The 17,216-nt window shown below is 30.3% G+C and overlaps 2 protein-coding genes and 1 pseudogene across 2 annotated transcripts in view; 1 reads left to right on the top strand and 2 right to left on the bottom strand.

Annotated features, from left to right (window-relative positions):
- Positions 1-9: 9 nt before the first annotated feature.
- On the top strand, positions 10-1,910 carry LOC113378464 (annotated as a pseudogene).
- Positions 1,911-2,800: 890 nt separating this feature from the next.
- Positions 2,801-4,943, bottom strand: LOC113378733 (60S ribosomal protein L10). Its single transcript, XM_026619301.1, has 5 exons — positions 4,860-4,943; positions 4,684-4,712; positions 4,139-4,444; positions 3,629-3,791; positions 2,801-3,018 (listed from the first exon to the last, which is right to left on the bottom strand). The coding sequence occupies exons 2-5, from the start codon at positions 4,704-4,706 to the stop codon at positions 2,851-2,853; spliced, it is 660 nt and encodes a 219-aa protein (XP_026475086.1). The 5' UTR covers positions 4,707-4,712; positions 4,860-4,943; the 3' UTR covers positions 2,801-2,850.
- Positions 4,944-6,191: 1,248 nt separating this feature from the next.
- Positions 6,192-17,216, bottom strand: part of LOC113375625 (monocarboxylate transporter 9-like) — a 29,406-nt gene continuing 18,381 nt past the window's right edge. The window contains exons 3-9 of the mRNA XM_026615556.1: positions 14,687-14,830; positions 9,850-10,052; positions 8,243-8,519; positions 7,554-7,699; positions 7,316-7,481; positions 6,550-6,741; positions 6,192-6,334 (exon numbers count right to left, since the gene is read on the bottom strand). Of these exons, the coding sequence (XP_026471341.1) occupies positions 6,192-6,334; positions 6,550-6,741; positions 7,316-7,481; positions 7,554-7,699; positions 8,243-8,519; positions 9,850-10,052; positions 14,687-14,830 (1,271 nt within the window). The remainder of the gene's footprint in view (positions 6,335-6,549; positions 6,742-7,315; positions 7,482-7,553; positions 7,700-8,242; positions 8,520-9,849; positions 10,053-14,686; positions 14,831-17,216) is intronic.

Below are 17,216 nucleotides of genomic sequence, written 5' to 3'. Positions count from 1 at the left end.
TTACAATACATGAGTGGCGTCACTACACAGGAAGCTGCCTTTGTCATATGTAATTACATTTTTACTTATACGAATAAACTTGCATAAACTATAATGGTCTCATATTACATGTTATTTATTTGAACCAGATGAAAATGAAACGCTTGCACCGTATTTGAAGTAGACGAATTGTTTTTTGAGCAGAAAGTTAAAGAGCTAGTGTTTCGGTACAATTACACTTTGAATCCAGAAGGTGTTTATGAAGCTATTAAATACATGTACACTTACTGGCCAGCTCCAAAAAATCAAACACTCATTAGAGAACAATATAAAATGTAAGTAATTATGATTTTCTGAAATATTTCATTTAATACAAAACTGTAACAATTCCAGATGTTGTCAGACTTTTTGTACAGAGCACCTAGTGATAAAATGGCAAAGCTTTTACTTGAAAAGGGAGTACCCGTTTACATGTATGTTCTGAATACTACCATAGAAGCTTTTAATCTGCCAGAATGGAGAAAGGTTGTTTTAAAATGATTTATCATCTAAATGATTGCAATTGTGATTTTATTTTGTTTATAAACTGCATTAGGTTCCTCATGACACTGAATTGTATTTATTAACGGGAGCAGCACATTTATGGATATCGAATTCTTTCCTTCAAAACTTCGTTGGGATCGAAACATGTGGACACCGAATGATAGAAATATGAGCCACTTTTTATGAAAGCTTACTCAGATTTTGCTAGATATGGGTAAATAAATTCATAGAATTTATGATCTGCATTATTGAATAATACTTAATATGTTTGCTACGATTTAACAGGAATCCGTCCCATCAACAAATTTTGGGATTGCACTTTGAAAAAGCACGAGCAGGAGAACTAACTTATTTGAACATAAATACTACCTACAATTCTTCCATAATGTTAAACTACAGACAGACTGAGATGGCTTTTTGGAGTCAGTACCTTCCTACAGTTATAGGTCAATTAGTACCCACATACCCACCATCAACAGAGGTATGTGAAATAACCACATTTATCAATAATAATACGTATTACTATGCAAATTAAAATGTATAATGATGATTATTTTAGTATTGGTGGGAGCCAAAAGAACCCTTGCAAATTGCGTTTTGGAGTATGTCTGCGGCCTGTTTATTGCTTTTCGTGATGGTTGTAGTATGTTGCATATTATGGAGAAATGCTAAGAGGTAAGCGAGGTAAACAATGAGATCGTCAACTTTTTAAACTGCACATTTGAGTAGCCACTGATTACAATCACCAATCTCAGAATTAATGAATTGAGTACATTACCATGAATATAAAAAATGATTAATAACGCAGCAATACCAATACTATTTTTTTTTTTAACAGGGAAGGCGATCGTTACTACAGTGATGCTGGCGATCTGTTTATGATGCCTGAAGATGTCCATAGAGATGGGGTAGGCGGTATAGAAAATCATAGCACCAGACAAAAATCTCGCGAAAACATATATGAGTACCGTGATACGCCGACCTCACTTGTGGAGCGTCACATATCAGGAGGAAGGGCGCCATCTTCATCAAGACCACCTTCCAGTGCAGCTACCACTTGCCCAGCGAGATCAGCTTCTCAAGGATCTCTAGGAACTAGCAGCAGTGCTGTAAGTCTCAAAGATTGTGTGACTAGCAGTCCAAATCCTACTGAAACTAATAGAAAGATGGCAGGCACCCCAGTTATGGGAAGCAAAAAAGGCCAAAGCAGAAGTAGGACTCAATTGGTTCAAGGAGTGCCACAAACTGAAGTTTGATAAAAACAATAAAATTTGTGTAGAAGTGTGCATGAAATTCAGTGGTCTGCAGTGAATGTTATATGTAAGTGTGATACTGTTGAAGATTTAACTAGTACTTGAAAATGTGTAAAAGAAACATTTTAAAATAATTTAGCGAGCAAAGAACAATTTTCATGAGTAAAAACATGTATCAAAATGAATGTTCATTGAAAACTAAAAGAGAATGGTGTTGAACATGCAAAAGTTAAAATTAAAGCAAATATAAAAGAAGTATCAACATAATTTAATAACACTATGTTGTTACTAAATTAAATAATTATGTATAAACTCTAGAAGTTTGATATGATTAACACAAAATTAGGACGAGTAATTAAGGGTAAATGAGTTCGAACAAGTGATATTATCTTGTTGATTTAGCGAGATCTCGTAGTAACTTAAGAGTAAAACTTTCCAAACAAAGTGTTCAAAGAAAATAAAATTGTAACATGTGAATCTAATGAATTGTGCATAGATATCACAAGGTTTTTATATTTTTAGTTTATAGAATTAGTTAAGGAAATTCAAATACTTATACAAGCTTCAATGTTAAGGTGCAATGTGTATATACATATGTAACATGATATAGAACTCTTGCAAGGGGATCAGCCATGTAGTCATAAGCTAATATAAGTTCTTTAGAATTGTGAATACTGCATAGTATTACTTCATTACCGTACCATACATCAGATTTAATATTTATTATTCATTTAATGAATGCTAAGTAAAAAAATAAATTGAAAATTTTATACACTTAAAATGTGCTTTTAAGTAAAAAATGTAAAATTTATTTCAGGCTGTTTCAAGAAAAAAAGCATTACTTGACAAAATTTAAAACTTAATGTATGTACAAGAAACTTAGTGAAACGCTCGAAATATTGTTTTAAATTAAAATTCGCATAAATGAACAAAGCATTGTTCAGTAATGATCGACTTTTAAGTTTTGTAATGAAGCATATAGCTTACGGATTTCAAAGTAATCCATTTAAGAAAGAACCACAGAATTTGTTTATATCAATGTATTCGATACATTTACATATTTTTTGTAAGAAAATTAACAGGCAGCGAGGTCTTCTTGAACCTTCTTCCAAGCGCTCAATGGTCCATGTTCTGGCCTGTATTGAACATTGCAACCATCAGGAGCCAATCTTCCCTCATCACGAAGCTTCTCATATACATCACGCTCATATTTAGTGAATCCCCATTTCTTGGAAACATAGATCTGGAACAATAATGTTCATAAATGCTAGTGGCCACTGCTAATTTGAAAATTACACGTAGTTCAGCAGCATCATTGAATTGCTAATCCTCAAATATTCTAGTATACATATCACTATCACCTGTATTTTTGTATAGATTTCAATAGATTTATCTATTGATAGACGGAACAGTAATATTAAGTAACACAAATATAAATCATGAATTGTATGTCATTAACATTTTATGTTATGACATCACTCTAAAGTTACTGTTTGCCAGTAAATTATTGCTTCAAATTGTGTCCCCACAGTCACCATAAAGTGCATACACCATAATCACATAATGAAGGCAAAAAAATGAGTTGAATAAATCGTTGAAAACCAATAATATTTACAATTTTCCAGCGATTTACTAGTGACAATATCATTGGTCAGTACTAATATCAAATGCACAAATTGCATCTGAAGTTCACTTGCAAATGTCAGAGTATGTAAATTTAAGTCACTACCAATTTCTTTTATAATATCAAATAAAAGACGATTTCTTTTTTATCAAGTCCAACGATAATTTCTTGATAAATTTGATTATTCACAAAGAGCAGATTTAAATATTTAAATTATTTCGTATCCTACCTTTTGTCTGCCAGGGAACTTGAACTTAGCACGACGCAGAGCCTCTACAACAGCGGCCTTGTATCTGTCACTGGAACGAACAGACATGATTGGTTGACCGATGTGAACTCTGGCAACAGTACCTTGTGGTTTTCCAAAAGCACCACGCATTCCAGTTTGGAGCCTAAATAAAAATATTTTGATTTTAATACAACAGTCACAAGATTCCACAAAAAATTAAATATTTTTAAAGAATTTGTCATCGGCATGGTTCTCTAAGTTGTCTCAGCCTCAAGGCTACAAAAAGTCTATGGAATATGCCTTCGGGTCACATTGACACTTGATCTACGACACAGTCATTGAACGCCTTTATTGATTAAAGGTTTCAGAGACTAATGTCGAACTGGTACAGAAATCCAGTAAAAAACCTAAAAACTATCAATGAAAACTAAAACAAATTGCATCTAATCAATTTGTGACAATAAAACACCTAGGCAAAAAAGTGAAATAAGATAAAAATAATGTATCTACCTATCAGCTCCAGCACACGATAACATTTTATTGATGCGGATAACATGGAAAGGATGCAGCCTCATTCTGATGTGGAATTGATCTTTACCACAATTCTTAACGAGGTATTTGTTACAGCAAATACGTCCTGCTTCCAGTGCCTCAGAACTCAATTGTTCATATTCATCAGATACAAGATGCACACATAGTGGAAAATCTTCTACGCCTGCCTTCTTCTTACCCAAATCGAAGATACGAATTTTAGCGTCTGGCACACCACGACAGAACCGAGATTTGGGGTAGGGCTTGTTTTTGCAATAGCGATAACTAAAAAATAAATATTACATTAAAAACTAGTTCTCGCACAATTTCAATTAAACAATAATAAAGTGATCACTAATTATATGGAAGTGGAGAAGCTCGTGAAATGTCGGAGCACTAAAATGTCTAACATAACCTCAAATAATTTAACAAAAACGTGGCACTGCACTTAATTATTTCAATAGCATTATAATAAAAAACAATAATTAACGCATATTTATAATTGAATAAAATAAAATACTCACCATCTGGCCGGTCGACGACCCATTTTTGCCTGAGAAAAAACAAAACCAAAATTAATCTAAATTATTGAATATATTAATCCAAATTATAAACGTACGAGCACAGCACAACGTATATTAAATATAAATCACTATAATTATTATTAGCACGCTTATTCAAGATAATTTAGACAAAATACCTTTGTCAGTGTCTGTCTCCAGCAATAAGAACCACAGAAAGAATTTATTTCGCATGCGGTTCGACTGCCCTAACTTCGTCGTACATCCGCTCAGTTTATAGTGAAGATAGAGCTGAATGTCACGCAGTGCGGCTCGGCGCCAAATTTGAAACTTATGTCAGTTCAACATTATAAAGACTTTGTGATTCCACAATATCAGAATAGAAATAAACTTTTATTAATAATTGCAAATCATATTAATATAAATGCTGTACATCGGTTCGATTTACGTATAAGCTGAACCATATAGACATATGTTTAATTCTAATATTGTCTAAGATCATAATATAAAATATGACAAAATGAAATTATTGATAGGCATATTTTTTAAACAAAGTAGTCGTAATTCCCAGTTAAACAAAATATAAACAAATAAAAAAATGCAAAAACCGCTAGTGCATTTAAGCTAAATTCCACAAAACCAAAAATAAATCATCACTAATGCAAATATACAGTTTAAACCAAATTTTTTAATGCATGTTTACTTGCCGAATCACATAAGAAAAGGTAATTACAATGAATTATTTAACTAGATTAGACCGTTTTTTGAAGTATGCAAACTGTGCATCTTTGTTATATAAATAACAATATTTGTGTTAATTTTTTAAATGTCGTAATATTATTTATTTAAATATTAAATTTATTTAATATTATTTTTAGAAATAGTACATGAGCTATACAATCAAATTAACTAAAACTACAAGATGATTTACCTAGCTACGATTTGCTTTATGAACTTGGCCGTATATTTTAAAATATTGGGACTTTATATTGCCAGTGATATTATGAATTTACAACGCAATTGGAGGAGAAGATTTAATTCAGAATTACTCTGCAGCAAATTCCATTTGTAATATTTTTTAAAAATGTAAATATTTTGATTAAACACTTTGATTCTGTAACTTTTTAATATACAAAATTAATTATACAATGATTTATTGAGCATTTTTTTCTTTTATTTATTATAAACATGAATTTGAGACAACCTGACTTGTTTAACAGGATCTCGGTGGACATGATTTAAAAATGCAAATAAAGTCACACATAATGTTTTATGCATTTTTTATTGTTTTACAAATTCTGAACAATACTTTTATTTATCTATAAAACAGTCTTTCATTATTAACTACTTGGTGCGTGCTTAAGAATGCACTTTGGTATCGTATTTTGTTTACAATTTGAGACTAGCTAAATATAATCCTTTTTCTTATAAAATATATACATAATTTGCGACTTATTAAATTAAAAATTCGATATTTAAACTAACAATAAGTTAATTAAAATATATAGACATCATCGTAAAGGCAATTTATCCGACTTTCTTTTGCAGTATTTGTAAAGAAGTTCGGGCACCCAGGTGATCACTATGAGAATCAGAAGAATATTTTGAGCATGTATACATAGACTGTAACTGCCCGTGTAATCACGAAGCCAACCTGAAAATATAAATGAGAGTAAATAAATTTCATTCAATAATCGAATGATAATAATTTGAATATTAATTTTAACTATTATTACAAGATTTTATATCAATAAGCTGAAATTTGTGTCTGTAACTGTGATAAAAACAGTTAAGAATCTGAGACAATGCATTATAGAAAATTTCTTTTCAACGTGCGTACAGTTCTGATTTCTGTGCATATATAATTACCAAGAAACTGCCCGATAGTTATGACAAATGCTCCCTTAACGCACATGCCGAGACCCAAGGCGGCAGGCAGCCTGGACGCTTTGCAGTGTTCGCTCAGCACCAGGTTCTGGTTGACAACAGTCGCCGCCCGTACATAACCGCAAAGTGCAGAAATAGCGATAAGACCGGTATAACTTTTTTGCTCAGCTAACACTACAACATATATGTATATAATAAACTATTCCTATTTATTGAAAATATAATTTCAGCAGAAATATGATTATGCGATAATAATTTTGATTCATTAACACACTATATGCGGGCAGCGTAAAAATATTTGAAATTTTCTAACAACAACTCACGGCACAACTATGAGAACTATTTAAAAAAATTTCAAAAGTTTACAAATTCAAAAATTATATTTAATTAAAACATATTTTATTTTCTTAAGTATCATTTTTTAACTAAAATATCACATATACGGTTGTTTTTATAAAGTGGAATCATTCAATCACAATCAAATAGTACACTAAGAAACTGACTGGTCATACGTTTAATTCAACTTTTAAACTTTCAAGTTGCTTTTCAGTTGTATAGTACTTTCTAAATAACAATAATTCCACTAATAAAGTGACTTTGCACAGCTGACGTAAAAATTTGAAAGCATACATTATATCAGATAATTATATTAAATTTTGATTTATTCCACGGTGTGAGGTTATCCCACTAAACTTTATAAAAATTCATAATAAAACAATAATGTACAAATTTATTATTAAGTACTCACATGCCCGTGCTAAAATTAGAGCGGCAGCTCCGATGAGGTAAGACAATCTACAAGAAAATCCCAGAATTTGTGTAATTGTTGGAAGAGTTAACCGAGAAACAATGTCCGCCCCAGCCAGAACTGACATGCACATCGCTGTATCAGCTCGGTTTAGTCCAGCTGATTCCTTGAATCAAAATACGACACATTAGTAAGAATATTTTACACAATTTATGAATATTGATGTAGGGCTACTCACTTGCAAAAAAAATGGAAATAACATGCTGAAATTGATACTGGCGGTATAGGCTAATGCGACTCCGAACACTATGTTAAGAAAAGTCAAATCCTTGAGAAGATCCAGGTCCATTAGGCTTATAAACTTCTTCCAGCACGTCCTTTGCACTGTGAACGAAAACATTTGGGTATGTTTTCACACGTTCTAGAACTTCTTAATATTTGCATTCTTACCGGAGATAATTACATGCAAGCAAAATAATAATAGAGAGAAAGCGTTGATAAATGTTTTACATTTTACAAGCAATTTGCGTACAATACCGGTTTTATTTTTTTTTCTTTTATTAATATAATTTTATCATAAGACTTTGCTCATATATTATCTTAAGAAATCGACTTTAATTGCGTATGCCTCACAACGTCACAACTGGTAGAGAAGAAAAGACAAAGCGACTTGCAGATTTAACGTGAATATAGCTTAAGATTTGCGTGTTGTATGCTACTTTTATTGTGCCTTATTTAATCATTAATATTCAAAAATACTAAAAGCAAATAGAAAATTATAGTCCGCGTTAAAAAAAACTTTTCATTCTAATTGGAAATTTGTCACAGCGATTACAAGAGCAACCTAAGCACAAATAATATAACATGAATAAAGCATTTTTATCTTAAATTTTATTGGAAAATAATAAATAAATCATCGATAAATACCAGATATCAATGGGGCATCGTCCCTTTCATTTTCCTCTTCGATATGCTTCTTCTCACAATTTTTTATATTTAATTTGTCGTTGTTTTTACCAGCTTCAACGCAGTCAACGCAGTTTTTGCAATTTTTATTCTTTAAAAGAACTGAATCATCAGATTCTTCAGCGTCTGAAGTGTCAGGGGTTAAAATCGGGTCAAGTAAAGATTTTTTCTCGGTCGGCACGTCATTGACGGGTTTCATGTGATTCTTTACGGGTTGAAATAAAGAAGCGCCTACCACCTGGAAAATAAATTAAAGTCAAATTGTATTTTATAACTGATAATAGAAATGGCGCGTAAACTACGCACATACCAAATTCTGATGCCACTTTGTCTTATCACTTTGCTCAATAAGTCTGAAGGATAACTAAAACAATACATTTTTTTTGGCAAAATACTTTTTTTTATTTAATATAGTTTTCTTCAAACACAATATACCAATTATAGCGAACTTCAAAGTTTTCGAAACCATTTTTGTAGTACGATTTGTACTTAGCCACAAAATTCGTGCAAATCATCTGGCAAAAATTTCTTCACAGCAAGCATATTTTTAAGATCTGAGAACAGAAGAACAGGGGAACTGGGAACGTTTATCCAATTTTGATCTTCAAATGTTCCAATAACGTTATGCAATAATGCAATAGTCACTGTTGATGGTCTGGTCTTTTTCAAGATAGTGTATGAAGATCATTTCTTGAGAATCCCAAAAAACTGACGCCATAACCTTGCCAATTGATTGGTTGCATTTTTTTCGTCATTATGTATAGTCCACGTGTATTCCACTCGGCTAACTGTATGATCGACTCTGGAGTGAAGTGTTAAAGCCAGGTCATATCCATGGCGATATATTGATGCAAAAACTCAGTTTTATTTTGATTAAACCGCTCCAAATACCTTACAAATCATCAACTCGTTATGCTTCTGGTAAAATGTGTTTGCGCGGCTCTCATTTAGCAGAGAGGTTTTTACTATTTAAATATTCGTGAACTATATGCCCATCACGTTCTATTGATATCTTCCAGAGCGTTCAGCACCGTCAGTGTCCATATGGCCACGATTATAATCATCAGACCACTTCTCCAGCATTTGCCTCGATTTGACACAGTTCAGATAACACTGACAATCAAGCGATACCTTGGCAGCAATGGTATTTTTACCCATAAAAAAACAATGATGAATCAACCCATGAAAATGCATTGAATTCATGGTTTCGAAAAACTCAAAAGTAGCGTTACTTGAACCCTTATAACTTATAAACTAATCGTCGTATTGTCATGAAATTTTGGCATGTATCTTCTTAAAGTTGTTACTTCCTACAAATCATGTGGATGCGATTGCATAGCTACATAATCTATGTGTTATCCTTCGGACTTAATGAGTGACGTAATAAGATTCTATTTCAAGATATATCAATTAAATTTAAAATAGGATAATGAATTGTTTTCTATAGTTCTAACTGTAACGATATATAACAAATGTAAACAAGTGATACTTTATAAATTTTACTTTGTTTCTTTCTAGACGTTTTCTATAATGTCTATAATGTGATGTAATGTGATGTCTATAATTACCCCTTGTAAAGCCATAGCGGCCATAATAAGAGTGGCTCCTCTGAAACTATATTCGTCCAACAGTGCTCGAACGGCATGAGGCATTACCATTTGTCCCAGGCCGGTACCGGCTGCTGCCAGGCCCACCGCCCGGCCTCGGAGCACCTTAAAATAAGAGGTCACTGCTAAGAACACCGAAGGCATTATGAAACCCAAACCTAGACCTATAAACATAATAATAAATTTTCAATTTCATCAATAGTTTATTTGTGCCTAAAGTACTATATTTACTCGAGTAAATAAGCGCTTATGCAAAAATACAATTAAATCCATGCAATATTTATTCATTTAATTCAGTATATTTGTTTAATTTTTTATTCGAAGTTTCGGAAATATGAGATATCTCCTTCCAATAAAACTACGTTATAAATATGAGGAAGGTAGGGACCTATTGTAACAGGCGTTTTTCAATAGCATCTCAAGCCATTTTTTAAATATTTCTTTGTTTTTGCCTTGTTTAGACATGTAAACCAACCTTTATAATATTGTCATAGCTAATGATTTACATAAAATTCCGGTTAGCATTATTATTATGTAGTAATTTTTAATTTTATATATATTATCTTGTTAAAATTTATCACACTTGGATGTTGTGTAACAATATTTGTGATTGCTAAATTGTTTAAATAATTATCTTGATTAATGTAAATAAGCACACTTGGGGCTAATTGAAACATGCAAGAATGATATTGTCTGGTATGTAGTGAATCCTTTCCAGACGCAAGTGAAAAAGATTGGTTTGAATGTATTGTTTGTAAAATGTGGGCAAATGTGATTGTGTTACAGGAGACACTATATCTTCTATTTGTTAATTCTAGTTTACGTTGACTTATGAGAAAAATCACATACTTAAAGAACAAAAAAATTCTTAAAAATAAGCAAAGAATAATTTATCCGAAGTAATGTCGTTACTATTTGCTCTGGTAGATGTTACTACTAGCCCCAAACACGACATAAAGTGTATCATCGTACTTCTTCTAAAAAATGATAAATTATGAAGTAATAAATAGTTACAGTAACTATCTATCTTCATTTCGTAAAAATATAATCAGTCAAGATATATTAATTTAAACATAATTGTTGCAGCAAACCCTTAATAAATACATATACACTAGGGCGGATCGATTTGTATGGGTAAAAAAGTTGCATAGGCACATCTGATTTTCGGATATTAGGGATCAAAACTAAGATACTTTGCTGAAGAAACCATATCTCTAAAATAAATACTGAAGTTTCGTGCATTGACCCAAAAGCCGATCTGCCCATGCTCACTCCCTAGAACCTCCCCTTAGAGATACAAAAATTGCGTCAATTTTGGTACTTCAACATAACAAAAATCAACAATTATTGTTGTTATAAAATTTATTTAATCATATATGTAAATAAAACTATGTAAATCTTATAAATTATTGCTTGTAGTCTTTTTTGGTTTTAAGTCAGGAAAATTTTGCACGGCTCTCTAATGTCGGAGCCATAAAAGCATATAAACAAAAAAATTTTAATACTTTTTTTTGTGAAAAACTTTTTGTGTGTATGTCACAATTCTTTTTAGAAGTATGGTTTCTTCAGCAAAGTATCTTAGTTTGATCCCTAGTATCCGAAAATCATATGCGCCTAAGTAACTTTTAAATTAATAACCGAAAAAATGGTTTAAAAATTTTTTTTTGCTGAGTAAAATACCAATGATTTTTGCAATTTTTGTATGGGAAACCTGTAAGGGGATGTTGAATGATGGGAATGGGTGAATCAGCGTTTCAAAGTTAGTGGGGTCCGGTCATACATTTGGACACGATTAGGGTAGTCTAAGTGGGCCAAAACAGGATTTTTCAAAATTTGACCCCAATTTTTGGGACAATGCACGAGACATCACAATTCATTTTAGAAGTATGGTTTCTTTAGAAAAGTATCTTAGTTTGATCCTTAGTATCCGAAAATCATATATGCCTAATTGACTTTTAAATCGACAAGCCCTAATATACACCTATTAATTTGTGAAATTTAACATATGTAAAAAGCATTAAATACGATATTAGTAATTATCCTTATTGAGTATTAAATTTTAAATATTATTAAAGTATCCTTAATTAAGTTTTACAATTGTACATAATTTAGAAATTTTATTATTTTAACCTATTATTTTATTATTACTTATAATAGTAATAAACGTAGTAAATATAATTAAAGAATAAAAGACTGTTTAGGTATTATTGAAGTTATACATGATATTATTAAAGCCGCTTTAGAATCCATAATTATATATATTATTGTGCTTTACTATTGCCTTCCAGGAGCCTTCTTTCTGACTCTTCTACCATTGTTTTTGCTTCTGTTAGCTTTTGACAATAATTCTCATTGAGAGATTTGTACTTGTTTTGGAGTTCATTCATTCTGTGTTCAAATTCCTGGATAAGTTCATTAAATTCGTATTCAACAGCCATTACTCGATTTTCAGGTTTGATTTGCTTATTTAAAATCTTTAATTTCAGATCATGCATTATGAAATTAGTTTTTATTTTAATAAAGTTATCTTCTTCCACGACTTTTTTCAAACAATTTTTAAAATCATTCGAAATCATTTTTAATTTTTTTTTATGATACTAAAAATTTTGTCACGAGCCTTATTCGTTTGACATATCGAATTGAATGATCGTCATTTATAATGTTTCTATCATCAAAATTAATTTTTAATATCTAAACAAATTGTTTTAATATAAAATATTGATTAACTGAGGTACATTACGGTAAATTAGCGTTTGTCATCAATGCTCGTAAAAAGACTCAAAAATATCATAAACAATGTTGTTTATGAAATTACAGTAAATGAATGATAAAATTTTGAAAATACGTTTAACTATTACAATATGTAAAAAAATATAAAATAACTATATACACACACGCAGGGCCGGTCCTGGGGTTCTCAGCGCCCGCATGCAAGATTTGTTCTAGCGACCCCCTCCTCCCAATAATTTTAACTGTTTTAACCTTTATCATTAAAATATATATACAAATAGTTATGTAAATTTTTTAAATTGATTTTTAATCTTTCTGGATTTAGTACACAAAAAATTAGATATATGTAATCTAAAAGCGTATAAAATACATTAGGGCTCGCCTGTAGGTAAGCGGTTAAGAGCGACGGGACTTGTTTCAGAGGTCTCTGGTTCGATACCCACTTCGAGCAGCCTGTTGTCAGACAGCAGTGACAACGATTTTCACTTGAAAATATAGATAGCAATATGTTTCCAAGTGAAAATAGCCCTTGCCCGGCATTGCTGCACCAATAAAAAGTCAGCCCTATTAGTTTAATTCTAATAACAAAATCATCAAATAGGGATGGATTAACCATTGGGTCTAAAAAAATCTAATCTAAAAAAAAATACGTAGTAAGGAGAAGTTTCAGCCCAACAGCTCATAGGACGTAAGGTTCTGATTGCTGTTAAAAAATAATACAAAAAAAATACATTGATTTTAATTTTATTTAGAAAACCGAAGCGATTTTCGGGTTGACCATAATCAAATATTTTACATTTTCAAGTATTTCTAACATATGTGTAATATTAATATTTGGGTTTTGAAACATTTTACTTATTTCATTTGTAAACATAATACTCGTTTTTCATGTCGGATTTTTATTAAATTTTAGTGTAATTTTTTTTTCATTATTTACAATATTTAAAATTGCATCGTGAACTTTCTCCTTATTGATATCGTAAGGGCCGATATTGTTATTGTATTCATGTTTACTGTTTGTGATTGTTGTTAAAGTTAAATTTTTAACGTATTTTAAAAAATGCAAAGCAATTACATAACACAATTATATTTGTATATGTATTATTTCTGCTTAGTTAATAATTAAATTTAGTATGGATACTACTAGGCATAAAAAGAGCTCACGATTTTTGTTTCTAATTGTGAGTACATTTTGCTTCCATTTTTCATTTTCCATAAACCTAACCACGCATGTCTTCAACGTTCAAAGATCATCAGATGCGAAACATTTTCAACAAAAACAAAACTTACTATTCAGTTTCTCGGTCCTAATAAGCCATTTTCTAAGCACTGACTTCCCATTTTTCATTTTTCTCTATTATAATTTGTATCTATATATTTTTTAACAAGTTCCGTTCAAACTAAATCAGCTCGCAATTCTTCGTCAATAATGCCCAATAATTTATATTTTCGTAGGTTTGCGCTTACGGGAATGAACACTAGATTATTTCTTTTTTGATTCCACATTAACTTCAAAAGGTGAAAAATTTAATAAGTACATTAAACAATAAGCAAAAAAATAATTTACTAATTTGCAGAGTAATTAATTGTTTCTACTGATATCACATTGCAAACTGAATATGCTTTTTGTGTCTCCGTATCGATAGTTAAGTTAGATCGTTTATTATAATCTATCAAGTATTCTAGATTTTATATTAAAAACTTATGAATGATATATTATAAATTTCATTTCCGAATCTCGTTTTGGCGCCCCCTAAAGCGTGCGTCCGCATTTTTGCATGCATCGCATGCAAGGCAGGACCGGCCCTGCACGCACGCATACATATATATATATATATATATATATATATACTTATGTATATATGTTTGTTTTATATTATGTATCTATAAACAAATATTTATATTTAGTATTTGTATATTTAATTTTTTACAATTGACGTCATAGAATTATCATAGACGTCACAGAATCTTTTCTCGAGAGATACCATTTCTCAATGATAACAAAATGCGTTTATGTAACATTTTCCTATTCATCCTAATCAATGTCTTATCTGTTAGTTTAGTCCACCTGTCAAAAAACTGTATCCAAACAGAATCAGCCACAGGGAGCGTGCCTGACTGCTGATCATGAGACCCGTGGCGGTCAGGAGCGATCCAGCCACCGCCACTTTCCGAACGGAATACTTTTTCAACATCGGACCCGTCACAAGACCTGGAAATGAAATAAAAAATTAAAATGTTTAAAAGCTTCAAAATTTTTTGAAAACTTTGAAAAAAGCATATTTTGAGACTTTTGAAATTTTTGATGAATTTTTTTGAAAATACTGATTTTTTTTCAAAGCAATCACGCAGCGTAGTTGTTTTAGAGACAAAATATCGAAGCGCATTAGCGCTGCGTCGGAGTATAACAGTTAAACATTATAAATCTTGGTAGGAAACCCATAGAAGTGTAAACAAAATTTACACATATTAATAAAATCTTTATGAAATATCCGATAATTTACTAATTATCATTTTAGTATCATTACTAATGATCATTTTTGACCGTCAAATGGCATTTTTTACGTTTTTTAAAGATCTCCAGAACCGCTTGACTTTCCGAAAATTTAAGCTTATATCCTCAATACAAATAAAAACTTTTTTTAATTATTCAAATCAAACGCTCCATTCTCTCACAAAGTGAATTGCCATTTTTGGCACTTTTTGCCCCGTATCTCCGAAAAGGCTAAACCTGCCTTTGCCAAAATCTTAGCACCTTTCCCCATTAATACAAATTGAATGTTTTTTGACTTATTGAAATCGGTTGATCCGCGTTCCCGAAAACGTCGACGAAAATTTGTATCCCACACATACACACACGTACATAATTTGTTTCTAACGTATAAGGTATGCAGAAATCTCTAAAACGTAAAGATTTAGAAACAAAAAGTTAATACAAATTGCCCTTCCATGAAAAACATTAGATACATCTAACTAATAAAATAACTAATAAATAATAGTTTTTAAGTGCCTTAGAAAGTGCATTATTATTTAAAATGATAATTTTACGAAAATAGCAAAAAACGTTCGTTTCAAGTAAAAAATATACATAAAGCAAAAAAACATGCAGCTAATTTTTACAGAATTTAATTTATTTGAAAGCTGATCATTTTCGAAAAATTTTGAGCCGTTTGAATGATTTTTTAAACAATTGCATATACAAAATGAACGTGTATAGAAATTGTAATCATTCTATAAATGTATATTTTGTTCTTAAAAAATAGTTATTCTGAATAAGTTATTTTTTAATTCAAATATAATTAAATTGGTGGAAAAACCATTAGTTAAATGTTAAACATTCATGAATTCAATAGTGTTAATAGAATAGTATGTGTTGAGAATATTTTATATCTAAATTTTTTTCAAAACATACAATCATCTATCATTATATTTTAAACACGCTATCATTATTTGATTTGAGGAGAAAAAATTGAAAATTGATTTATAAAGTTCTTTTTATGCACGAATTGTAAAGATGTGTCATTATTGACAAGCAATATAAAATTGATCTATCATAAAATAGCATTTTGCGTAATTATTAGGTACTCATGTAAAATTTTATATATCTTATTTCGTTTCAAATTTATCAATATTTGATATTGTGTAACAATTTTTGTGATAGCTAAATTGTTTAAATAATTATACTGATTATTGAATGGAATATATAGTTTGCAAGATGTGGGCACATGTAATTGTGTTACCATAGATACATCTTTCATTTGTAATAATTGTAGTTTATGTTGATTTATGGAAAGAATGTTTTTTACATGTAACAACATATTATATTTGTATTAATTATAAATAACGTTGATGAAGATAATTTTCTTACTTTAAAAACATAAAAAAATACTGTTTTATTATAAATTGACCATTTTTTTGAAAAATTTAAAATGTGGTTTCATTGGTGAATTTGTTCACTAATTTAATTGTTGTTATTGAGTACTATGTTAGGTTTTTTATTGTTTTAATTTTAGATACTTGTCATATTTATTTATGAAATAGAAAATTTCTGGAAATTGCCATACGGTACGATGTTATATACTATTTTTATTTATACAATAATTATAATATAAATAACTGGCATTGCTAAACATTTGTATTAGCTAATTAGTACTTATTACAGGCAAACATTTTCATCGATTATACTAAAGAAATGTCATTGTAAAAAATATAATTTGGCTAAAAAATGCTTATAGGATATTATCTAATCTCAAATTATTATCTTTTCAATGTTTTTGATACACCAAACTAATTGAAACATGATGTTATGTATAAAATCCAAATTTGTATATTATTTCTTTTCAACTTTTACGAACTATATAAGTCAACACAATAAATTTATAAATTTCTTCATGAATAAATCATTGTATAAATTTCATCAAAAACAAATTAACTTAATAATTCATTAAAAAAATTCCATGTTGCGAAATTGGAATGATGCACATGAAGTTCCAGCACATAAAGACAAGAGAAAATGTTTTTATTCGGTCAGTCAATTAATTATATTTTTAAATGAACTAAATTAACACTTCAATAATTTCTCAACGAATCGTGATGTA

This window comes from Ctenocephalides felis, unplaced genomic scaffold, assembly GCF_003426905.1.
Source record: "Ctenocephalides felis isolate EL2017-DRISC unplaced genomic scaffold, ASM342690v1 CF-g0.4_SCAFFOLD_01886, whole genome shotgun sequence".
In the NCBI taxonomy this organism is placed as follows: Eukaryota; Metazoa; Arthropoda; class Insecta; order Siphonaptera; family Pulicidae; genus Ctenocephalides; species Ctenocephalides felis.
This window is presented reverse-complemented; position numbering and strand designations above follow the sequence as displayed.

Excerpts from the sequence above, each read along its gene's own strand:
- LOC113378733 (XM_026619301.1), bottom strand. The coding sequence starts at position 4,706 with ATGGGTCGTCGACCGGCCAGATG. Across the intron at positions 4,445-4,683 it reads GGTCGTCGACCGGCCAGATG|TTATCGCTATTGCAAAAACA; the intron begins GTGAGTATTTTA and ends TTTATTTTTTAG. Across the intron at positions 3,792-4,138 it reads TCGTGTGCTGGAGCTGATAG|GCTCCAAACTGGAATGCGTG; the intron begins GTAGATACATTA and ends ATTTTTATTTAG.